This window comes from Bidens hawaiensis, unplaced genomic scaffold (assembly GCF_021521415.1).
Source record: "Bidens hawaiensis isolate Kalapana, Puna unplaced genomic scaffold, B.hawaiensis_p1.1 tig00014910_1, whole genome shotgun sequence".
Lineage (NCBI taxonomy): Eukaryota > Viridiplantae > Streptophyta > Magnoliopsida > Asterales > Asteraceae > Bidens > Bidens hawaiensis.
The window spans coordinates 96,980-122,676 of record NW_027492323.1 but is presented as its reverse complement, the minus strand read 5'-3'; the positions used below and the strand labels follow the sequence as shown (position 1 = coordinate 122,676).

Sequence of the window (25,697 nt, the reverse complement as noted above, 5' to 3'; positions counted from 1 at the left end):
AGTTGTGGGAATTAGTCAAGTGTGTCGTTGATGGGTTAACTGAAGAAGAGATGAAATATTTGAAGTCTACAAGTAATGGCAATTTGTTATCAAGACCCGAAGAAGAAGATTAGGAATTTTTTGAGAAGATGAGTCAAAGCTCCAAAGCCAAGGCATCAGCTAGTCGAAGAGCTAAGCAGTCTATTTCAAAATCCAACCCGGATTATGAGACTAAGGAGAAATTGACATCATTAGAGCGGGAACTATCTCTCTTGAAAAAGAAGGAGAAGAAAGATGTTGCATCAGCGAAATTTAATGTGTGTGAAAGGTGTGGTGACTTGGGGCATAAGAGTGATAATTGTCCATTTGATGAGGAGGCGTATGAAGATGTGAATAATGTGTATGGAGAGAAAAAAAATTATGACATGAGTTCCAACACATATCACCCAGGTTTGAGAAACCATCCTAATTTTAGGTATGGTAATGCATCAACTCAATCAAACCCAAATTTTCATGGGTCAAGCCAAGGCGGAAGTTCTTATCAAAACCGCCAACAAAAGAATTACAACTCGGGAAATGATCAAAGAAACTCATACAATAACCGAGAAAGTAATTCATCACGGAACTACACTCAAGGGAGAAGTCAAAATCAAGACCAAGGTAACCAACAAAGTTCTACTACTCTTGATGACATGATGGCCATGTTGACAACAATGGCACAAAAACAAGATGAAACGGATAAGAGGTGGGTCCAAAGAATGGAAATTCAAGAGAAATCTCAAGCAACATTAGAAAAACAAATGGGCCAATTGGCCGAGGAGGTGGATCAAATCAAGAAGAGTGCGGGAAAGCTACCGAGTGACACCATAGTTAATCCGGGACATCAAAGTACAAGTTCAAAGTTTTCGAAGCATGCCGACGTCAACAAGGTAAGTGTTTTAAGAAATGGTAAGATTTATGATAACAAGGTCAATAGTCCACCACAATTCTTTGAAGGTGTGGTGGAAGATGTCGGTGAGGAAAGTGATAATGAAACGGAACCAATTTTAAAAGAAAAGCAATCAAAATTGGTTAATGAAAACCAAAAAGGTAAATTTGTAACTAATGAAAAACCCATCGACATTTTGGAAAAGGATGTGGAGGTTAAAAACCCACCCTTTCCCGAAGCTTTGGTGGACCCGGTAAAAAGGTCACAAACTAATAAAAGGGGGCCACAACAAGATGAAATGTGGGAAGTTTTCAAACAAGTTAAAATTAACCTTCCTTTGATTGATGCAATAAAACAAGTTCCGTCATATGCCAAATACTTAAAAGATTTGTGTACAAAGAAACGGCATCATAAGTTACCTAAGAAAGTTGGTGTGAATGTCAATGTGAGTACAGTTTTGTCGGGTGCACTTCCACCCAAACTTGAAGATCGGGGAGCACCCTTAATTTCAATTCAAGTAGGTGATTTCAAAATTGAAAGGGCGCTCTTGGATCTCGATGCGAGTATAAGTATTCTTCCGGGAAGTTTATATGATCAATACGATTTCGGCCCGTTACAAAAAGTTGATACAACAGTTGTATTGGCTGATTTGACATTAAAAATTCCAAGGGGAATCTTAACCGATGTTATAGTAAAGGTGGAAGACTTTTATTTTCCTGTTGATTTTTTGGTACTTGATTACGTTTCTAGTATACAGGGAAAACAACCAATGTCATCTTGGGAAGACCATTTTTGACAATATCCCATGCCCACATAGATTGTGCACATGGAATGGTGGATACGACATTCGGTAACCATAAGCTTCATTTAAATATGTTTTCTAACAATACTAATTCTCTTTTTAATGATGAGTGCTTCATGGCCGATATCATTGACGGGTGTATCACGGAGAGTGGTTTTGTTTTTGACAGGTTTGAACAGGAGTTGCAGGAGAGCTTAAGTGATGAAGAGAAGAAGGTGGAGGTCATGGCAATCAAAGAGGGGAGACCGCCGTAGACCCATCAAGTAAAGAACTTACCCGACAGCATTGACACAAAATTGAAGCCATCATTGGAAGAACCACCAAAAGTGGAGTTGAAGGAATTACCAAAGCATCTTAAGTATGCTTTCGTGGATGACAACGATACTCTACTGGTCATAATTGCATCAAATTTGACTAAGGACCAAGAGAGTAAGTTGATGGAAGTTTTGGTCACTCACAAGGCGGCAATTTGTTGGACAATTGCCGATTTGAAAGGTATTAGTCCCTCAATCGTCATGCACAAAACATCACGGACCCAAATGTTACACCATCTCGTGATGCGCAAAGGAGGTTGAATCCTAACATGAGGGAAGTTGTCAAGAAGGAAGTATTGAAGTGGTTGGACGCGGGTATCATTTACCCGATTTCGGATAGTACATGGGTAAGTCCAACACAAACCGTGCCCAAAAAGGCGGGTATTCAAGTCGTTAAAAACGACTCAGGTGGGGAGGTAGCCACCCGGCTGGTAACCGGATGGAGAATTTGTATTGATTATAGAAAACTTAACGCGGCTACTTCAAAGGACCATTTCCCTTTACCATTCATTGATCAAATTGTGGAGAAACTATCTGGTCAGAAATTTTATTGTTTTCTTGATGGTTATTCAGGTTATAATCAGATTGCTATTCATCCCGAAGATCAACAAAAGACCACATTTACGTGTCCTTATGGTACTTTCGCATTTAGGCGAATGCCCTTTGGATTATGTAATGCCCCCGCCACCTTTCAAAGGTGTATGATGAGTATTTTTTTGAATATGGTGGGGGAGTCTTTGGAAATCTTCATGGATGATTTCTCTATTTTTGGTTCATCTTTTGATTTATGTTTAATTCAATTGGAAAAAGTGTTAAAAAGGTGTGTCAAGACAAGTTTGGTATTGAGTTGGGAAAAAGTCATTTCATGGTCCAAGAAGGGATTGTGTTGGGCCATGTGATTTCAAGTCGTGGGATTGAGGTAGATCATGCAAAAGTGCAAGTTATATCCACCTTACTTCATCCCACGAATGTTAAGGGCATTAGATCATTCTTAGGTCATGCGAGATATTATAGGAGGTTTATTAAAGGATTTAGTTCAATAACAAAACCTTTATATAATTTACTATTAAAAGATGCTCCTTTTGTTTTTAATGAAGAATGTATTGAAGCTTTTAACATTTTGAAACAAAAATTGGTTGATTCCCCAATTTTGCAATCACCCGATTGGTCTTTACCATTTGAAATCATGTGCGATGCGAGTGATTATGCAATTGGGGCTGTTTTGGGTCAAAGGGTTGATAAGAAACCCGTGGCAATATATTATGCAAGTAAAACTCTTTATGATGCACAACTTAATTACACAACAACAGAAAAAGAATTACTTGCGGTAGTATATGCTTTGGATAAACTTCGTTCTTATATTTGGGGTAGCAAAGTCATTATATATTCTGACCACAGTGCTCTCAGGTACCTCATGGAGAAAAAGGAAGCAAAGCCACGGTTGATTAGGAGGATCTTGTTGTTACAAGAATTTGATGCCGAAATCCGAGACAAGAAAGGGAGTGAAAACGTGGTGGCCGACCACTTGTCAAGAATTGTAGTAGGAGAGGACGAGACAAGCAAACCAATTAATGAATTCTTCCCAGATGAACATATTTTGTCAATATCTACATTACCTTGGTTTGCTAACATTGTGAATTATTTGGCCACAGGTGTTACACCCGAACATTGGAGCAAAAAGAAGAAAATCCATTTTAAGTCACAAGTAAAACAATACATTTGGGATGAACCAGATTTGTTCAAAATAGGAGCAGATCAAATGATTCGGAGATGTGCACCAGAAGACAAGATCCCAAGTGTCTTAACGCATGTGCATTCACTTGCATGTGGTGGTCATTTTAGTGTCCAGAAAACAGGACAAAAAATTCTTTCATGTGGTCTTTTCTGGCCAACATTATTTAAAGATGCTTTTGAGTTTGCAAAGCATTGTGTCAAATGCCAACAACTAGGGAGTGTGTCAAAAAGGAATGAGATGCCCATGAATCCGATTTTAGTTGTAGACATCTTTGATGTTTGGGGAATCGATTTCATGGGACCATTCCCAAATTCGTTTGGTAATTTATATATCTTAGTGGCGGTTGACTATGTGTCAAAATGGGTTGAGGCAATAGCCACTAGGACAAACGACCATACCGTGGTGTGTAATTTTGTCCAAACAAACATTTTTTCAAGGTTCGGGCCCCCTCGGGTCATCATTAGTGATGGGGGATCCCATTTCAAAATTTTTAAATTTGAAAAATTGCTTAAACGGTATGGTGTTGACCATCGAATTGCAACTCCCTACCACCCTCAAACGAGTGGACAAGTGGAAGTATCCAATAGACAAATTAAAGAAATCTTGCAAAAAACTGTACAGGCAGACCGAAAGGATTGGTCCACTAAGTTGACCGATGCTTTATGGGCTTATCGTACGGCTTACAAAACACCTATTGGTACTACCCCTTATCGGTTGGTATATGGAAAAGGTTGTCATTTACCGGTTGAGTTAGCTCACCGTGCATTATGGGCTATTAAAGAAGTTAACATGAGTTATGATGATGCAGGTCATGAAAGAAAATTAAATTTGTGTGAGTTAGAAGAATTGAGAAACAAGGCATATGATTGTGTTTCCACATACAAAGACAAGATGAAGAAAGTGCATGATGCTAAGATTCGAAAGAAGACGTTTGAAGTAGGACAAAAAGTTTGGCTTTATAACTCGAGTTTGAAGTTTTTTCTGGGAAAGTTAAAAAGTAAATGGATGGGCCCGTTTGTCATCACGCGTGTTGGGAATTACGGTGATATCGAGATCGAAAATTTGAAGGACCATAATAAGCAAGTCGTGAATGGTCATCGCTTAAAACTGTATCTTGACGCAAGCGACATTAACGGAACGAAAAAGGAATTGGTGAGCTTTCTTGAAGTTTCACCGGTTTATGAAACGGGTTAATCACGGGCCAGGTAATACCGGAGGGGTAACAAACCGTCTGGTTGTATTTTGTAGAATTTGTAGTTAATTATTTTGAGTTTTTCTTAATTACTTTACACATGTTCTAAAAAAATAAATAATTAAGTTGGTGAACGTGGGTTGAATGATGGCTAATTCTATTAAACATTAAGGGCAATATTCGATTCAAAGTGGGGGAAGGATGTCTGTTTGGCTAACCGAACCCGACTTTCAAAAACAAAAAGATTTTTAGTATTTTTTAGGATTTTAATTTTACTATAGTGTTTTACAAAAAGTTGTTCTTTTCTAATATAGAATCCTTAAAAAAAAAAAAAAAGTTTTACCCGCCCGTGTCAACATCTGACCCGGCCGGGTCGACGTTCTGTCCAAAAAAAATTTATTTTTTATTTTTTATTTTCTTTTTAATTTTGTTTGGTGCTATAGATGCTTGTCAATAGATTTAACTCGTTTAACAAAGCGAATTATGGATATAATGATTTTAGCCTTGCATGCTTCTACACGAGTTAAGAATCTTGAAGATTATAGCTGAATCTTCGAAGAAGATGAATCAACCCAAGCCTAGGACGAACTGAAGTTGCTCAAATCAGGTGCTCTCATTTCCATGCTTTGTTTTGTCATTCTAGTTAACTCATTGCTTTGATGAAAAGTTTTTTGTGACCATTGCATCCTGGTTTTAAATTAATATATTCAATCAAATTTTAACCCCATCCTCGTTAACGCTCTTTTAAAGGCTAAATTTTTAACATTGAGGACAATGTTAACCTCAAGTGTGGGGATGGGGGGAAATTGAAAATTTTTATTGCCTTATAATAGCTTGAATGTGCGCAAAAGCCGGAATTGTAAATTCTTAATTACTGTTATTAATGCCAAGTAAAAGGTCTTTGGTCATGGTCAGTTTTTAAGCTTCTCGAAAGTATTCTTATCAAATATTTTTCAAAAGGGAAAATAAAAATGGACCGTTTAAATAGGGATAACGAGTCATGGGGATGGGTACACATGTTTCACATCGGCAACCTATTTCCTTCTGTGCGTGTGTGAGATTTGCCTTATATATAATACACATATAACATATAGATATATACACATGTCATATGAATGCTATAAAGAGTGTAACCAGTATGTTCATGATATCTAGAACTTGTTTGTCATATGCATATCAAGATCTTAATACCATCACCTTTATGAAGAAATAGAACTGTAGAAACCCACATATAAGGGCCTTTAAATAAAAAAAAAATACTCCAAACCCTACATTATCCCCTATGAGCCAAATTTATGCCTTTTCCCTTTCATTTATTAAACCCACATTACAAGCCGTATTAGCCTTGGCCTTTTTTTTTAAACCTTGTGGATGAAATCTGGTATATTAGAATTGTATATAGTCAGTTTATTGAGCATAATACACAATGTACGTATGTCTAGGTCAGTTGTTTCTATATATTGATGTCAGTAATCTTAAAAAAAAAGAAAAAGAAAAAAAAAGTTGAAAAAAAAATCAGAAAAACTCAAAAAGAGTTAGTATCGGTTGTAAATAGCAGTCAGTTTATTAGTTTTGAATTTTTATTTAGTTTGAATAAATTGGATTTCATCCACCATAAGTCACTAAATAAATCCTATTCCATACCCGAACCTAAGCCACAGCAAAACCCTTAGTCCTATTCTTTATGCAACCGGTGGTTAATGGGTGGAGATATGACTGGCTTGCAAGCTTATTACTTTGTGTTCATACTTGGTATAGAGGGCAGAGAGATACTAGCACACTTTTTGCTGGTCCATATATTAAACCGAGATGAGAGATATATTTGTGAGAGGTGTGATCATGTGTGTCTTAACCGGAAACAAAGTACACTTGTTTGGACGGTTCCATTGTTTTTAAATGCATCGTTAAATTTGTTTGGTGGGTTATCAATCTTAAAAGTGTCAGCCTTAGGAATTGGGTATGACCTTAGACCTTACTAGTATTAATGATGATAATTGAAGAACCATCAATCGAGGTGGATGTGTTGCATGATAGTTTGCTTGAGGGCAAGCAAATGGTAAGTGTGGGGATGTGATGGTCGGGTGTATTTAATGTATTTAAATAGTTTATTTTATAGTTTTTATTTAATTTGTAGTTAAGATTATGGCACTTCAAATGTGTTTTTTTTATGTTTTGTAGGTTTCAAGAGAGTATGAGCTAAAACGTTGAATTATTCTATTAAACATTTCAAGGACGTGTTCATGTTCGCATTTGACGTTAAAGATGGAGCAAGAGAATATTAGTAAAGCTTGAAAAATAATTGATAGATTTGATTTAATAATTTAAGTGGTATGAAAAAGAATTAGTAAATGGAGCCGCAATTGGCTACGTAAAGGATGAGAGCTAGCTAATTAAAAGTCATGTGGGCTTGAGTAATTAAATGAGCATAATATTGAATCAGTTGGAAAGAAAACCGGTTCATTACATTGACTTTGAATGATAAAACAAATTATTAATTGGATTATTTAATGGGCTCATCGTATGGGCTTGCAAGTTGACTCTCCACATAAAGAAAGGGAGTGGGCATCGAAAAAAAAACAACAGCCTTGGCTGTGTGAGCACGGCTGACTTTTTAGAGTTACAAGACGTTGGGGGTGGACGGCAGTTTTGGAGTCAAGGAGAGACGAAATAGAAGCTCAATAAAAGAATAATTTTAAAAAAAGACCTAACACCATTGAATCACCATTCTTGAAGAGAGCAAAACAAAAGTGAAGATTGTCTCCACAATTATGAGCGGCTAATCCACCCTTAATCATTCCCGGGTGTAGAGTTTGTAAGTTTTAGGGTTTTCAAATCTATGAATTGGGATAATATTTTATGTAATCGTTTGGTGTGAACATGAATTGTGTGACTTTTTATTATTATGAACTTATGTTTTTAAGGATTTCTTGCACCATTGACCTCATAAGATGATAGTTGCTAGGGTTCATGATGCGTGTTAGGGTTAATTCATGTTCTTAATGTATATTGCATATACTTGTCCAAAATTCTTTGCGTGAAGGTTTTCTTGCACCATTTACCTAGGATAGACGAGTATTGATACTTTTCGTTGGGAAATTATGTATTGAACCTAAATAACTATTATGATTACATGAACTCATTTTTATAGTGTGTCTTACCTGAATTGCTTATAGAACTTGAAACCCGGGTTTGATTCGTTTCATAATCATTGTTTACAATTCAAATTTATTTCTTGCACATTATTATTTGTTTTCATTAAAACTTAAAAAAATATTTATTTTAAACCAAAATCATATTTGGTCTATACGACTACTTAAAAAGCTTCATAATTGTTAATCGATTAAATTTAGATCACTAACCACAAACTCTTTATGGTTCGACACCCTTCTTACCCTAACTAGTTTAAGGTGATTAGGAACACATTTCTTCTTTATCTTTGATCGGTCCGACGACGACCGATCACCTATTAATGCTTCTAACTTTTATCAATTTTGAAATATTTATATTAACATTAATTTTTCTTTCAATGGTGATCAGAACGTTGTATGGGAAGCATGTCATGGAAAACTATGCTCAAATGAAACAAAATATTCACAAAATTGGCTGAGTTAACATGTTATTTTTTATGTTGTCATTATGACAAAGTCGATAAGCCATCTGAAACTTATCAAAATCTTTTTCATGGTGTAGCTCAGAAGAGCATCCATTGTTACAATTTAATGTTCTACTTTCCTTTAATGAGTGGTAAATTGATAAATATATCAATAAAGGTAACGCTCATTTTGTATTTAGACTGAATGGTTAGAACTACTATCGTATGAGAAGCTTTATTTTCGAAATTGGTTCATAACCAAAAGTCTTTCAATTATACATATATGGCACCGAGAATGAATTTTTCAATAGAAAGAAATAATCTCGGGTACGTTTTTGCACGAGCATTTTTTTATTAAGTTCATTTAAAATAATAATTTTGTGATATAAATAAAATCAATTTATGTACACATTGTATAGATACAAGCATAGATGTAATACACTTTTTTTTCATATACGCTATGTAATTATTTGTTTTACTTATAATTTTATAATTTGAATTACCCCGTGTGTGACAGGGGCTCTAAAACTAGTTTAATAAATATAAACGTAGCAGACAAATAAAAATAAAAAGTTTACATGCGTGTCATGCTTTGCACATATCTATATTAGTTCTTTAAATTAGAATCAAGTCGCCGCAATGTAACAAACCAGTGTAGATACCTTTTTTTCCGATTGAACGGTCCCTTCATGAAACACTGGTCCAAAATATTGGTTTTAAAAATAAAAAAATAGGGTCAAACTGTAATCACCGGTTACCGGTTAGACTCAATATTTATAAGACCATCCGTAGTGTTTGGGAACACCACCCCTAGGCATTATGGATGACATTAATTTGGTGAGTAACTTTGTGGAGAAATCGCCAGAGATGGGGAATTTTGAGGAACTTTATCCAATCGTTTTTTTTTCTTTTTAATTTATATGTTTATTTGTATTCAATAGTTAAAAAAGTAATAATTGTGTAATACTTACCGGAGAGTTTTAAAAAATGTTTTAATTATGCCCATTCTTTACAAAATGTTGAAATACTGAGCGGACGTCACATAACAGAAACTTAGTTTTTACCCCACATGATCTAATATTATTATATAGGTGTCCTATTTCTAGTCACTCATCCCAAGGAAACCTTTTTATCCTTGTATACAATGACTTGCCATATTGGACCTGAAATGGCATTCACCCATAAGTTAGAGGACCATAAACAAGCTATAGCTTCAACTACTTTATCCTTAGTTAGTTTTAAGTTTTAACCATGCAAAAGTCTTCACTAAACAAGATCTTTGTGTGCTAAATCTTTACTGTCCACAACCACCGTAGCTAACAAATCTTAATGTCTACCACTCTGCAGCTTCCATTTAAAACTCACCACTTCACTCAGTCTCTTGGTACCCGGTTCAGAAAACGTGATATATTATTATTATCATCTCCGGCAATATATCATTTAACATCCACCGGTGGTTCTAAATTATTGCATAGGAATGGAGTGTTGGCACGTGCTGAAGATAAGGCACGTGCTCAGTCTTCTTCAGCTGAACCCAATAATTTGGATAATCAGTTTCAGGTTATAAGTTTTACTAAAGACTTTACAAATTTGTTTAATTGAACTGTATTATATATGATGATTTTAGATATCGGTACCGTACCGAAAACACTGATATCAACAATGACTGAAACCATATTCTGAATACCGTACTAGTACCATTGAAAATAGGCAAATACCAAAACAGAATGGTACAGTTACCGAAAACAAGAAAATCTAAGTACCTGTACCGATTGTGTTCAATCGGTACCTGTTCTATTTGGTGAAGGGTGTAAATATCAATTAACCTTTTGAATATATTATAGGCAAATTGGATTTTAATAATCTCAACTTAATGCAGTTAGAAAATAGCTGTCACCGGTCCTAACTTTCACACTGTTTGTTTTCATTGGACCCTGTTAAAAAAAACTTAACGGCGTTAAATTTTTGCTAAATTTCAAATTGATATTTTAGGGCTTTCGTTCGGAATGAGGATACGAGTCGATTTATGTAAAACTTATCTCAAAACGGGGTCCAAACAACCAAAAAAGGATGCTTCAATTCCGGTGTGTAAACTTTTAATTAACAAAAATCAAGCTGTTTGGAGCACCGTTTCGAGGTAAGTTTTACATCAATCGATCAGCACACTCATTCCGATCGAAAGTCCTAAAACATTAATTTGAAATTTGGAAAAAACTTAATGTCGTTAATTTTTTTTTAAAAGATATCCAATGAAAACAAATTGTGTGAATTTGGGACCGATGAGAGCTATTTTTTAAGTTGAGATTATTATCGGCCAACTGCATTAAGTTGGGATTATGAAAATCCAATTCGCCTATATTATAAAACCACAACTTGTTCAATTACTATGAGAGATATAAATACAATACAATGACTAATATCTAGGGATACTATTTAATACAAATTATATATATGCAAGCTAATTGTGTGGAGGCAATCACTCCAATGACCAAGCGTGATTTGCTCTTTCTTAATCAATTGATTTGATCACATTCCTTGATAGTAAATTAGCCTAGCAGAGCCCCACCTTGGCTAGGTTTGAGCTCGGCTCGTTTTTACTTGCAAGGCTCGAGCTTGGCTCGTTTCGAGCTCTTTTTCTAAAGCTCAAGCTCGGCTCGTTTATTATTTATTAATTAATTTTTTTGTGCTTTTAAGTATTTTTATATATTTTGAGAAAAATCTTAAATGAGCCAAAGCTCGGCTGTACAGTATGGAATTAATATTTAATACATAGAAATCTAAAAGGGGTAAAACTAAAAAATACGTAAGGCTTGAGCTCGGGCTCGATAACTAAACGAGCTTTATTTCAGGCCCGGGCTTGGTTCGAGCTCGAAAAGGCTTGGCTTGTTTTCAACTTTTTGACGATCCGATCTCAAGTAGCTCGCGAGTGGCTCGGCTCGTTTACACCCCTAGGTACGGTATTCGGTAAAAAAAAATGTTCATCCCTAATGCTTTTTGCTGTGTAATTAATCAATTTAATTACGAAAATGTTAATGAAACACATGACAATAAATCCTAGGAGTCACAAGTACTATGTTGGGTTTAATGAACTCCTACACATGTTTAGCAAAGACAAAGTCCTAAGATGTTTTAGTTTGGTGGTTAGGATTTGGCATCATCAGGAGCTTGTGATCCTTTGTGTTCAGTGGATGAAACAAGCTCAGAACAATATGAAGCTAATTACCAGCCAAAAACCGATTTCTTGAAAGCTTTGGCCATACTTGGAGCAGCGGCGACAGGAGCGGTTGCAATTAATCATTCATGGGTGGCTGCAAATCAGGTTGTTACTGTTAACCGAGTTTATTATCTATTAGGGGGTGGGATCCGGTACAAATAAAATTAACATACTAAACATACAAATAATTAGAGTAATTACTGTTTTGAACTAGAGTAATTATGTTTTAGAAACAAAATAGTGTAATAATAATTACTCTAGTTCAAAAGTTTTAGAGTAATAATAATTACTTTAATGTTAGCATATTTACTCTAGTTTTTTGTACACTTCTCACGATAAATGTCATTTGTATTTGATTCAACCCCATCTATTAGACTATGTGCAGTGGTTTAAAAAAAATAATAATAATAAAATAAAATAAACACTAACACGTCACAGCCACGTAAGCAGGGAGCTCCCGCTCACTTTTTTTCACTTTTGTGAGCAATGGTTTAACTACTAAACTAAATAAAAGAAAAATAAATAAATAAAAATAAGGTGTGTGCATGTGATTACTTCTTTTGCCCTTGAGCCCGTTACACAATAGCGCCCAAAGGGTCTCATGCCCTTGGCATGCATCGTAGAAATAGTGTTTAACGCAGTAACGCCTTGCATGGTGATGTGGCAGGGGTATTACTCCACAACACTTGGTCTTATAGTTATTATTATTTGATTTATCATTTATTTTTAAGTTTGTTCGTCAGTCATTATTATGTCTCTAGTTCGAATATTAGGATAGTTATTGACGATTTATCGTTATTTTTTATTATTATAATCTCTCTATATAAAGAGATCTGGTTTTCAGTTATCTAATACAAAGAAACTATTATTCACTAATAATGTTTTGTTCTTTCGTTTCAATTCTATGAGTTACATATTTTGATGAAGATAATGAATACGAATTTGACATTAATAAACCTTAATCACGGTACAGGATCTTGCAATGGCATTGTTGTTTGGAATAGGGTATGCCGGCATAGTGTTTGAAGAGTCGCTCGCCTTCAATAAAAGTGGAGTCGGTTTACTGATGGCTGTTAGCTTATGGGTTGTTCGGAGCATTGGAGTAAGACATTAACCTTGTTTTAGTTATTATTTTGGTTAAGTTTACTATTAAGCCCGAGTCCTAATATTCCATGTAGGCTCCCTCAACTGATATAGCTGTTGCGGAGTTAACGCACGCATCAGCAGAAGTTAGTGAAATAGTATTCTTCTTGCTTGGTGCAATGACAATAGTGGAGATAGTTGATGCTCATCAAGGATTTAAGCTTGTGACCGACAATATTACCACTCGCAAACCGCGTACCCTCCTTTGGGTGGTTAGTGATTTGTTCAAATTCGTTAGAAGTTATAACTCTCGTTTGAATTACTTTTTATTATAACGAGCCAACATTCCCTTCTCCTATTGCATTTAGAATTTTTTATGAACTTGTATACACTTTGTTGTTTTATAAAGGTGTATTGATTTTTATTAATCCCAACTATCATCTTTTGGTTGCTGCTGGTCCCAACTAACGTTTTGGTTGCTGATGGTCCCATCGTTTAACATATTTGTTCCCAATGGTCTGTGACTAACGGAATCCTGGCGTCGTTAGTTACAGGTCACTGGAAAAACGTTTTTTGCCTGAAAACTCAACATTTTCGTCCCAAACGTCTTTGTAAGTTGTAACCTTGGATCGGACCTTTAGGAACCTTTTTAAGGTCGCCGGAATCCTAGAACCATCGTCCGAATCGGTTGGTGGCGGCAGTGTGGTGTTCAGGTCGAGTTTTCTGGCAAAAAATGTGGCTTTTCCGGCCAAAAGCGTTTTTTCTGGTGACTTGCAAGTAACAGTGTTAGGATTCTGTTAGTCGTGAACCGTTGGGAACAAATACGTTAAAATATGTGACCATCAGCAGCTAATTCGTTAGTTGGGACCAACAACAGCCAAAAAATGATCGTTGGGATTAATAAAAACCAATATAGCTTTATTAAAATAATATTTAAATTCGTCAATTAATTATATTCCACCATAATGATTTTTTATAAATTTATGATGATTGCAGATTGGTTTTGTGACTTTTTTCCTAAGCTCGGTTCTTGACAACCTTACATCAACAATAGTTATGGTTTCTTTGTTGAGGAAACTCGTACCTCCATCAGAATACAGAAAGTAAGCAGAAGAAAATCACATGCGTTAAAACTCATTTTTTGGTAAAAAAAAATGAAAAAGAATCTCAAAATTGTAGAGTTTGACAGGTTACTTGGTGCGGTAGTCGTAATAGCAGCAAATGCAGGTGGAGCATGGAGTCCTATTGGTGATGTAACAACTACTATGCTTTGGATACATGGCCAAATATCCACATTGCCGACAATGACGGTTTTTCCCTCTTGTTAAACTTTGTAGAAAGTATAAATAGTTAGTTCGTTAGTTAGTTAGTTAGTTTGGTCTCATACATAAACGACTAGTGTTGATGATATATTATGTTATTACAGGGCCTATTTGTGCCTAGTGTGACTTCTCTCGCGGTGCCTTTGGCCCTCATGTCCTTCTCAAGGTAATAACTTGTGATGAAAAACAAAACAAATATAATTCTCTTCAGAACTCTAAAAAGTTTAAGAACTTCTAATAACAATCATTTTATTATTTATATATGAGTAAATTGCGGTTTTCGTCCCCGTGGTTTGTCCAACTCTGCGGTTTTAGTCCAATAGTTTCAAATTTGCGATTTTTGTCCCTATGGTCTCAATTTCACTTGCAACTATACCCCGAATTCATTAACCCTGTTAAGTCTGGTTGTTAAACCAATCAGCGTGCCCCTCATGTGAGGGGCAATTTTGTCCTTTTTCTCCCCAAATAAACCCCAGTCTTAATTCGCAAGCGCCCTCACGTGAGGGGCTGGGGTGCATTTGGGGGAGAAAAGGACAAAGCTGTCCCTCACGTGAAATGGGTTTAACGTCCAGACTTAACGGGATTAGTGAATTCGGGTTTAATTGCAAGTGAAATGAAACCACAGGGACGAAAATCGTAAATTTGAAACTATTTGACTAAAACCGCAGATTTGGACAAACCACAGGGACGAAAACCGCAGTTCACTCTTTATATATTTAATATTGTTTGACGGTATTTTTTGTTATTTATTATATGTAATTTTGTGATTACATACATGTAATTACAAGTTTAGATATGTGTAATAAACAATTTGCATATATATAATCATAAAACTAGGAGGATGGGAAGGTCTAAGGCGGTTGGCCCAGACAACATACCCATCGAGGTGTGGAAGTGTCTGGGGGAGGAAGGAGTCATGTGGTTAACTACTCTGTTCAATAGTATTCTCAAATCAGGTAAGATGCCAGACCAGTGGAGGAGCAGCGTTGTAGTTCCTATCTATAAGAACAAAGGAGACGCTCAATGTTGTGGTAACTACCGAGGAATCAAACTACTAAGTCATACTATGAAGCTATGGGAAAGAGTGTTTGAGGTTAGACTTAGACGAGTAACTCAGGTTACGGTCAACCAATTTGGCTTCATGCCGGGGCGTTCCACCACAGAGGCAATACACCTTATAAGAAGATTAATGGAAAAGTATAGGGAGAAGAAGCGTGATCTACATATGGTGTTTATTGACCTAGAAAAGGCCTACGACAGTGTGCCACGACAGGTGCTCTGGGAGTGCTTGGAGGGTAGAAGAGTGCCCAGGAAATACATAGAGATAATTATGGATATGTATACCAGGAGTGAAACAAGTGTCCGTGCGCCAGTGGGGGATACTGATTTCTTTCCTGTAGAGGTAGGTCTTCACCAGGGGTCAGCGTTGAGCCCGTTTCTTTTTGCAGGAGTCTTGGATGAGTTGTCAAAGTCGATTCAGGGGACTCTCCCGTGGTGCATGATGTTCGCAGACGATATTGTGTTACTTGCTGAGAAAAAACAAGATCTAAACATGAGGCTTGAGGAGTGGCGAACAACCTTAGAGATAAAAGGTTTAAAGATTAGCCGATCTAAGACGGAGTACCTCCACTGTGATTTTGGTGGGATAAACGACAATGAAGACGCACAGATCACAATTGAAGGGCAGGTGGTCCCGCAGGTAACGAAGTTCAAGTATTTAGGATCTTTTGTACAGAGCGATGGGGAATTAGACAGTGATGTGACCCACCGAGTTCAGGTAGGATGGTGTAGATGGAAAGCAGCCACAGGTATATTGTGCGACAAGAGTTTCCCGACTAAACTAAAGGGAAAATTCTATAGGGTGGCAGTTAGACCTGCAATGCTATATGGAACAGATTGTTGGGCCATCAAGAAGGCACAAGTGCGGAAGATGGAGGTAGCAGAAATGAGAATGCTACGTTGGATGTGTGGGCACACAAGGCTAGACCGAATAAGAAACGTTGTGTTTCGCGAAAGATTAGGGGTGGTGAACATAGCAGACAAGATAAGAGAGTGGAGATTGAGATGGTTTGGACATGTAAAGAGAAGACAGACGACGAATCCTGTTAGATCCGTAGAAAACATTACTATAGAGGGGAGGAGGGGTAGAGGACGACCGAAATTGACTTGGGATGAGAGGATTAGGCATGATTTGATAGACCTAAACCTCTCCGAGGACATGGTTGAGGATAGGAATTCGTGGAGAAGTAGAATTAAAGTTAAGGATTTTTAGAGAGAATTGAATACCTTATGGCTTAGACTTAACTTATTTAGGTCACATACCATAATGGTATTTCCCTTACATATATTATTATTATTATTATAATTATTATTAGTTTTTATATAGCTGTTAAACTGTGATCTTATTATTAATATTATTATAATTAGTAGTAGTTTTTATATAACTGTTAAACTTTGATTTCCTTTATTTTGCTTCATACACATGTACTTAGAGCCGAGGGTCTCTCTGGAAGCCACCTCTTTATTCCTTTGGATAGAGGTACGGTGTGCCTACATCCCACCCTCCCCAGACCCTACTTATAGCTTTGCTGTCGGTGGGATTTTACTGGGCATGATTGATTGATTGATTGATATAATCATAAAACTGCATTTAAATGACAAAATCACCCTCAATTTGCCTCAAATAATATTACATGTATAATATGAATAAATAAAATGATTGATTGTTAGATGTTTTTAAAGATTTTTTTGGAAAGAAGGGGATTATTTGTGTTAAATATATATATATATATATATATATATATATTGCATACAGTTTGCACAGAAAGTCAACTATGATTGTTTAAAAAGTCAACCACTCAACACATTCATTAACCAATGTTTTTCTTACTTCAGTGAAGTTGATGGCAAAGGACAAAACACAGATGATGTTTTGGCTTCGGAACAAATGGCGCCACGTGGGCAGCTTGTTTTTGCAGTGGGAATTGGTGCATTAGTGTTCGTTCCGGTTTTCAAATCCTTAACGGGCTTGCCTCCTTATTTGGGCATGCTATTCGGGCTCGGGGTTTTGTGGATCCTAACGGATGCTATCCACTATGGGGAATCAGAAAGACAGCGGTTAAAAGTACCGCAAGCTTTGTCTCGTATTGATACTCAAGGAGCTCTTTTCTTCCTTGGAATCCTTTTATCCGTCAGTAGGTACGCGTTAATATCACCTTTCTCAATGTTTTTGTTACTTAAAAAAAATATCACTTTTTTGAGGAGGTGGTAAATGGTTCGATTAGCATGTACGAATCGGGTAAATGTATGTATAAAGAATAGCTAACAGGTAAAAATCGAGTGTTTTCTGACGGGTCAGATAAAAAATAGCTAAAAAGGAAACGGGTCAAATTTTTTAAATTCGGGTGTTTTCTAACGGGCCAAAATAAGAAAAATTAGCTAAAAACAGAAACGGGTCAAATGTTTAAAATATAATAAAACGGCCTTTTTCTAGTGGCTAAAAGTAAAGAAGATAGCTAAAAATGGAAATGGGTCACATGTTTAAAATAAAATATAACAGACTTCTTTTCAAATGGGTTAAAAAATGCTAAAACGGAAACGGGCCAAATGTTTAAAATCAAATAAAACGGGCTTTTTCTAGCGGGTAAAATAAGAAAAAGTTAGCTAAACCTGTATTTTTAATACATGCAGCCTACTGAATTACTAGATCCAAAAGGTTAAGTTATTGTTGTGATTATATATTACTCGTAGTGATAATTAACACACAAATTATTTTTAAATATGTTCAAAAGATTGGACAAAAAGATGTTCGGGTCAACCCAACCTGTTTTGAACCGTAACAAAATTACCTTTGTTAGGAAAGAACTTGCAAGATCTTAATGATAAGGTAAAATGGGAAACTTAGTAAAAATGACTGTCTTATATTTCACTGAAATCTTGAAACCTTAATAGCTTGGAAGCAGCAGGGCTTCTCAAAGAACTGGCAAGTTACCTTGATGCCCATATTCCGAGTAGTGAGCTGATTGCAAGCGCGATAGGGGTAGTTTCGGCAATTATAGATAACGTTCCGTTAGTGGCTGCAGCCATGGGGATGTATGATCTTTCAGCTTATCCTCAAGACTCTCAGTTCTGGCAGCTGATAGCATTTTGTGCTGGCACTGGTGGGTCCATGCTTGTTATTGGATCTGCTGCGGGTGTTGCGTTAATGGGAATGGAGAAAGTAGACTTCTTTTGGTATTTGAGAAAGGTACGTTTTTCATTCGGTTTTACTGTTTTCTTGACGTGTAATTAGGATATTGACTGTTTTTCAACTAATATGATTCAGTTACTAATTACGGGGTGATTTCGTGTGTGTGTTTTTAATCTCAAAAGTGACAAATTGGTTGAATAAACGAAGTTGGTTAAATGGGAAACGGTTCAAAGGTAGGTTGTTAAAAGTCGACTAAAGTCTATTTTAAATGCACACAATCTCCTAAATCATTTATCTAAAGTGTTAGATTGTTATGTAAGTATATCGTAGTGGATATGATAAATGATCTGTAGGACACCCAAATATTCGACTCAGCCCGCCAAAACATTTTTGAATATCGTAAAATGACAAAAACGCCCCATTTTTTTATGTTTAATACGGATTGTTCATTTTTTTTATCAGCTTATTCTTCGTTAGGCGAGATTTTGGCTGAATTTGGTATAATCGAAGATAAGAAATCTTCGATGACCTATAAAGTAGCTTCAATATATGTGTGACTTTATTAAAATTAAAATAGTTGAATGCATTGGTGAGCTCATAAACATTATCCTAAAATCATAAGTAGCATACATACTATTAACAAAATTTTTCGTCTTCTAATATTTAACAAAAAGGTGTTTGTGGGACGATTTGACCGATATGACTAGCTTAACTTCTGACAACTCGCTCATCTGACCACCTTTAATAAAACTCGTATATAAGTTTACACTTTCAGATTTGTATTAACACAGCTCTTTTCTGGTTCAGGTAAGTGGTTTTGCTTTTGCTGGTTATGCTGCAGGGATTGCAGCATATATAGCAACTCAGAACCTACATTTCTCTCCTACAACTATAGCCAATCTTCCATTTGTCTCGGGTTCATGAGCGGTTATTATCCAGGTTTAAAACCATGATGGCTGGCTCTAATGACCATTTCAGAATATATTAAGGTGGTGGGGATAAAATATCAAGACACCGACCATCTATAGAATCGTCGAGATGTTTATAGAACTTGAGGTTTTGTTGAGTTTTTGCATAAAGGTAATTTTGCTCAAAGCATGCAAGGGATATTATTAAGCTTAAAGATTGGTATGTATGAGCAGAATTGTGTGTTCTGAAACATTTATTCCTCGTGTCGTGTGTAGTCCGCAGGTGACAATTTTAACTTATTTACTACAATTTGAATAAGTGGTTTGGGAATAAAATGGACGAAAATTTGTTTAGGATTTAACCGAACTCTAATGTATCAATTATACCGAAGAATTAAACCAACCCCAGTAACGTGACCATCGTACCCCTCCCTAATTGTCTATTCATGTTGAAACAACTCAATGCTAGTAAAGGCTATAAAGCAAGAAACACAAACTCCTCAACAGCCGGAATATCACCAATTTTCTTCAATGCCTCTTTGCTCGGTTTCTCATCAACGCCGAGTGTCATAATTGCTTGCTTTCTGCAGGCGGTCCGACCAACGCTCATAAAACTAACATTCACATTCTCTTCGCCCAGTATGCTTCCAACCGCCCCGATCAATCCCGGCTGGTCAACCTGCCTGCAAAATTTAATATTTCCCACCAAACTCACAATCAGTTGCTATCAGTTATCAAATGACATGTATGCAGAAAAAAATTGGTATAAAATTGTTGATGTGGCACTAGTTGATGTAATCCGGTCAATAAGATCTAAATGGTCGAATTCAATGCCACGTCATCAAATTTTATAAGAATCATCAAAATACTGAAATAGTCAACTTGGTTACTATAAACAGTAAAGAAATAAGTATGTTGATTTCTATTTTATGCCAAATCAAATGTCACAAGCAAATCGGCATTAAATCACTAAGGTATCACTAGTTAACGTCATGCGAGCCGTCACATTAGATTTGCGCTCGTATGCAAAAAGTTCATGGAAACAAAACTATTTACAGGTTTGAATTGAAAAATGTTTTTTTTTTCTAAACTCGGGTTAAAAAAAGTTATTAAAATTTAAAACCATGTCAAATAACAAGCTATATCAGCACTTAGAAAAGCGGTTAAGGGTACCTGCAAAGTATAATATTTCCCTCCAAACTCACATCAACTCCAAAATCGCCAACTTTAGTCAAACGAGGAATCCCGTCTTTAACCTGGCCCTCAACTTTAATCTCTCCCAAGTCAGAAATGGCACTCGCAAATCTAGACTCGACATTAGCAATCTGAACCCAGATGGCCTCGAGTGGCTTCTCAAGAGACCCGTCTAAGATGACCCGTTCTTCACTGATCCTTATTCCTCTTTGTTTGGCTGTGAAATCTGCATTTACTAAGTTCACGAATACACTAGAAATAGGCTCGATTAGACCTTTAGTGATCATAGCACGAAGTAGCCTAGTGTCCAGGTCATCGGGAGCTCGGGCTGATGTGTATGTGACTTTTACTGATTTTACACCACTTCCTCCTGCTACTAGTTGTACAGCCAAACGCCCAAGTTTTTCAGCCAGTGTAACATAAGGTTTTAGTTCTGTAAGCACCTAAAGCAAACAATAAATGAGCATGTCAGTTATATATATAATAATACTTTTGTTCAATATGCCAACTTAAGCCCAAGCTCGATTAGACTCACAAGCTTAAACCGAGCATATTAGTTATATAAATATAAGTAACATATATACCAATATATAACAACATAGTAAGTATTTCTATATGTGTAACTAAATATAAAATTTAAACAATAGATATTATATTAATATATTCTTATACTAATTATTATTATATGCAATTATCATACAAATATGTGTATAAACAGAATTTGGATCAATTAGGAACCCAAATGAATTAAATATTTTGAATTGGATTATGTTAGTCGGCAAATTCACAAAGTATACATATAGCATATCTTAGTTTAAGTGTTTTATTAATTTTTCAAAATGTTTACCATTGAAGAATGTTGGCAAATTTTGCTGAAATTCTTCAATAGACATGTTTTCAAACCTTATGAAATACTTCAGTGAAGATATACTTACTATACACTTTATACATTTGTTAAGTTACATGATTTGAATTCAGGTTGCACGTCAAATTTAAAAGGTTATAAATTAACTGCATCCTTTAAACTTCATAAAAGGCGGGTGACCTAGGCGGAATAGGGGCATTTTGCCCTTTGAACTATGTGTTCTATCACTCTCTCAAGTATACCAGTTTTCAGGGACAATAAAGCCCATGTACCAATTATTAGATTTGTAAAAAGAAATTGCGACATGAAGATTTGTGTGGTACCTCAGAAGGAACCATGGGAGCATTTACTGCAGTAGCAGCGAGCTCGCCTCTTAATGCTCCAACTACAGCTTCAGCAATTTCAATAGCCACTCCTTCCTGCACAAAGTTTGAATGAGAAAGCTAATCATCATAAATCCAATGGGTGCAAATCTCTTATATGGGACAAAGCAGGTAGAGATGAAAAATAATCATAGGTGACAATTTGAACCATTTATGAATGGGTCGATAGGTTATTGGTCTATCTCATATGGGTCAAATAAAATAGCTAACAGGGTTACAGCCTTACAGGGGAACGAGTCACACAGGCTACTAAGCTACTTTAATGCACACAATCTTTGGTTACAACTGTAAAAGCTGCTTTGTAATCATTATTAACAAGTAACTACACAGAATTAGAAAATGCCCAAATAAACATTTGCAGGTCAACCCAACATGCCATGTTTCAACCAAACTCATAATGACTACCTAACCCGATTCAACCCAAATCCGTTTTGACCCGTTACCCAGCCCGACCATCCATCCATCTTGTCACCTCTAAACATAATGCAAATCGAACCATTTGCATATAGCTATTCACAAACCTGAGCTTCTGTTGTACTAGCACCAAGATGAGGAGTAACAGTGACATTTTCATGATTAACCAACTTGCTATCCCTCGGCGGTGGTTCTACAGTGAAAACATCAAGTGCAGCCTGCAAGTACACTACAGTTTAATCAAACTTTTGAAACCACCTTAGCCCGTCCAATTCATTTCATATCAATAACTTCCACAGTTCCACCCCAAACACAAATACACAAGTACCTGTGCTACAATGCCAGCATCCAATGCTCTAACCAAAGCATCTTCATCTATCACTCCACCACGAGCAACGTTTATTATTCTAACACCTTTTTTCATCTTTGCAAAGTTTTCATCATTCAGAATCTTTGATGTAGCAGGGGTGAGAGGCATATGAAGTGTGATGAAATCAGCGGTTGCGATAGCTTCATCAAAACTTACTAAATCCACACCAATTGCATGGGCACGATCTGCTGGAGCATAAGGATCATGTGCAATTATATTCATACCAAGCCCCTTTGCACGCCTGGCAACTTCGGTACCAACTTTCCCAAACCCCATCACTGCAAGAGTCTTGCCAACAAGTGACACGCCCACATATTTGTTCCTCTGCCATTTTCCTGTAGTGGTTGCATTGTCATGGATTTGTATAATTAGTTACAAAAATAACAAAATAAAAATAAAAAAATAAAAAACAGTAAAAAAAATAGTAAGAAAAAATGATATGATAAATAAAGATATGGTCTGTTTGTATAAGATACCAATGTGCTTACACTTTTGTCCTAATTTAGTCCTAAACACAGATGAGAACATAATTTGATACATCATACAGACTAGCTAGCAGAAAGCAATACTTCAAGTCTTCAACAAGTTTTGCTCACTGAGCTCAAACATAATTAACTAACACAAAAATCAGCATGCATAATGTAATGAACTTAACACTTCTATAGAACTTGGTACACCATACAGACTAGCTAGCAGAAAGCGAGACTTCAACAACTTTTGCTCGCATATAATCAACTAACAGACAACTCAGCATGTATGATGTAACTAACTTCACATTTATATGGAACAAAAACCACAGCACAATTGAACAGAGATGCTCAGACTGGTTGCAATTACTAATTAGGGGAGAATACAGGAATAACTAGTCTGCACACAAATTTACAAGCTATTCATAATATGTGAAACAAGAATATTAATCGCATTTCATTTAATGTTGAACTGAATTTCACATCTTCTCAGTTACTAAGATGAACTCAATTACTAAATTGCTGAATATTAGCATATTATATATGAACTAAATTACTGAATATTAGCATAGCATATATATCGTATTTATTATAAAATATTTGGTAGTCAATTGCAATATTCTCCAACTATAGATTAGGTCAATTGTACTCTCTATAATGCTGAGATTTGTGAATAATAGAAAAAAATCAGTTTCAGCAATCATCACTGAAGAATCAGAAAGGTATACATAATATATGTGAAACAGAAATATTAATTACATCTAACACCTTATCAGTTACTAAACAGCATAATCACATTCAATCCATTTCGAACTAAGATGACCTAAATCACTTATGAATCAGAACTTATATGTCTATTTGTCTACTATCTAATCTAATAAGAGTAACATACTAACCTAAAAATATCTTAGAGCAATATAAACAGTTTATCGCCTAATTGAACAACCGTTAAAAGGAATACCTACTCTGCATACAGATTTACATGTTATTCAAAATAAGTGACACAGGAATAATAATCACTTACGAATCAAAGCTTATATGTCTATTATCTAATCTAATAAGAGCAATATCCTAATTAAACAACAGTTTATAACTTAATTAGAAACTACAAACCAGCTTTAATCGAGGCATCCGCCTGCGCAACATTCCGCGCCATAGCCGTAAGCAGCGCAATCCCATGCTCAGCAGCCGCAACCGTATTCGCCGTAGGCGCATTCACCACCAGACATCCATGCTCCGTCGCCGCAGCCAAATCCACATTATCAATCCCCACTCCAGCTCGTCCAACGACCTTCAGCCGTCCACCGGACGACTCGAACACCTCACGGCTCACTCTCGTTCCACTCCGTACAATCAACGCGTCACACAACGATATCTTCGTGCACAGCTCCTCGGTACTCAGCTCGTACGAGCAGTCAACGTTCGCGAACTGTTTTAGCACGTCGAGGCCTGAGTCTCCGAGCTTCTCGGTTACGAGGATTGTAGGTTTGGCGGTTGGTGAGATGGTGATGGCGAACAGTGGCTGCACGCGCCGGCGGTGGTGGCGCGTGAAGGAAATGTGGAGTGGAAGTTGTTGTGAGAGTGATGAGAGTGATAATGGAGGTGAAAGGATGATTGAAGAAGATGTAACCGCCATTGTCCGTTTGAATTTTAAGTTTACCCGGGTTTTTGTCCTACCTATCGTGTGTTATGCAGAAAGTTTTGGTGGCAGAGCAACTGTCAAGTAGCATTCAGCGGTTGAGGTTGAAACCAGTTCGGTTTGATCAACAAAAGTCAAAACCGGTTTATGATCAGTTTCGGTTCGGGTTGAAGGCGGTTTCTTGATCAAGTTACTATCGGTTTCGGTTCGGGTTTTTACCGGTTTTTGACTGGTTTGGCCGGTTTCGGTTCGGTTAATCGGTTTGGAACCGGTTTGTGGGAGAAAATTACAAACCGGTTCCAAACCTATTTCTACAAACCGGTTGTGTTTTCGGGTCGGTTCGGTTAACCGGTTTATTTGCCCACCTCTAGCCGGCGATATAGTTTATCGAGGGAACGCCTAAGCAAAACTCTAAAGACAACTTGGACCCGTTTAAGAGAACATAGTATGGCTAGAATGAGGCAACGGATCTCTCTAAATTGAAGAGTATGATGCTAACAACAAGAAACTCATTATTTAAAAAAGAAATAAAGATTCCGTTTGTGATGTTTATGGTATGTGATTATAATAAAATTAATTAAAGATTCATTGTGATGTTTATGGTATGTGACTATAATAAAAGATTCTATTTATTTTTTTGTCATCAAGCTAGTTCGGATCATAAGATTTTCCACAAGGTTTTATAATGGTTTCCGTTAGTAAGAAAAGAAAAAAAAGTTTACTCATGAGAATTTAAAACCAGTTATGCACTATGCATAGGCCCAATCAAAACCATTTAAGAACCCATTCTGCTATTTGTTCTTTTTCATTCAATACTCCGTAGGCCCAGCCCAACTAGAGGTGTACAAAACCGGCCTCCAAATTGGTTTGGTTTAAAAATCGGTTTCAGTGTAGAACAATTTAGAACCGGTTTTAGGCAAAAAGAAAAAAAAAACGGTTTTAAAACTGGTTTGACTGAGAAAGGGCCGAACCGATATACGAACCGGCAGTTTGGTTCGATTTGGGAACCGGTTTCAAATGTGAACCGGCGCGGTTTAGTTTCTGGTTAACTGGTTCCGGGCCGGTTTCTTTAACACCTCTAGGGCCAACAGATACACCATTAAGTAC

General features: G+C 36.4%; 2 protein-coding genes and 1 pseudogene across 2 annotated transcripts; 2 read left to right on the top strand and 1 right to left on the bottom strand.

Moving 5' to 3' along the window:
- Positions 1–128: 128 nt before the first annotated feature.
- LOC143548102 (uncharacterized) lies at positions 129–4,952 on the top strand (annotated as a pseudogene).
- Positions 4,953–11,691: 6,739 nt separating this feature from the next.
- On the top strand, positions 11,692–19,360 carry LOC143548091 (sodium/proton antiporter 1-like). The gene is made up of 9 exons (XM_077039347.1): positions 11,692–11,861; positions 12,730–12,858; positions 12,935–13,111; positions 13,836–13,942; positions 14,029–14,149; positions 14,266–14,327; positions 17,057–17,359; positions 18,113–18,407; positions 19,158–19,360. The coding sequence occupies exons 2-9, from the start codon at positions 12,739–12,741 to the stop codon at positions 19,272–19,274; spliced, it is 1,302 nt and encodes a 433-aa protein (XP_076895462.1). The 5' UTR covers positions 11,692–11,861; positions 12,730–12,738; the 3' UTR covers positions 19,275–19,360.
- A 330-nt stretch (positions 19,361–19,690) lies between these two features.
- Positions 19,691–24,587, bottom strand: LOC143548117 (D-3-phosphoglycerate dehydrogenase 1, chloroplastic-like). Its single transcript, XM_077039367.1, has 6 exons — positions 24,065–24,587; positions 22,443–22,819; positions 22,222–22,332; positions 21,641–21,736; positions 20,432–20,895; positions 19,691–19,941 (listed from the first exon to the last, which is right to left on the bottom strand). Exons 1-6 carry the CDS (start codon positions 24,585–24,587, stop codon positions 19,734–19,736), a joined length of 1,779 nt encoding a protein of 592 aa, XP_076895482.1. The 3' UTR covers positions 19,691–19,733.
- Positions 24,588–25,697: the final 1,110 nt, after the last annotated feature.

What these genes read in the sequence shown, in the direction of transcription:
- LOC143548091 (XM_077039347.1), top strand. Translation starts at nt 12,739, where the DNA reads ATGGCATTGTTGTTTGGAATAGGGTATGCCGGCATAGTGTTTGAAGAG. An exon ending in GGGTTGTTCGGAGCATTGGA is followed by an intron (nt 12,859 to 12,934) that starts GTAAGACATTAA and finishes TATTCCATGTAG; the next exon opens with GCTCCCTCAACTGATATAGC. An exon ending in ATCCTTTTATCCGTCAGTAG is followed by an intron (nt 17,360 to 18,112) that starts GTACGCGTTAAT and finishes AAACCTTAATAG; the next exon opens with CTTGGAAGCAGCAGGGCTTC.
- LOC143548117 (XM_077039367.1), bottom strand. Translation starts at nt 24,587, where the DNA reads ATGGCGGTTACATCTTCTTCAATCATCCTTTCACCTCCATTATCACTC. An exon ending in GGATGCCTCGATTAAAGCTG is followed by an intron (nt 22,820 to 24,064) that starts GTTTGTAGTTTC and finishes CAACCACTACAG; the next exon opens with GAAAATGGCAGAGGAACAAA. An exon ending in CTAGTACAACAGAAGCTCAG is followed by an intron (nt 21,737 to 22,221) that starts GTTTGTGAATAG and finishes AACTTTGTGCAG; the next exon opens with GAAGGAGTGGCTATTGAAAT.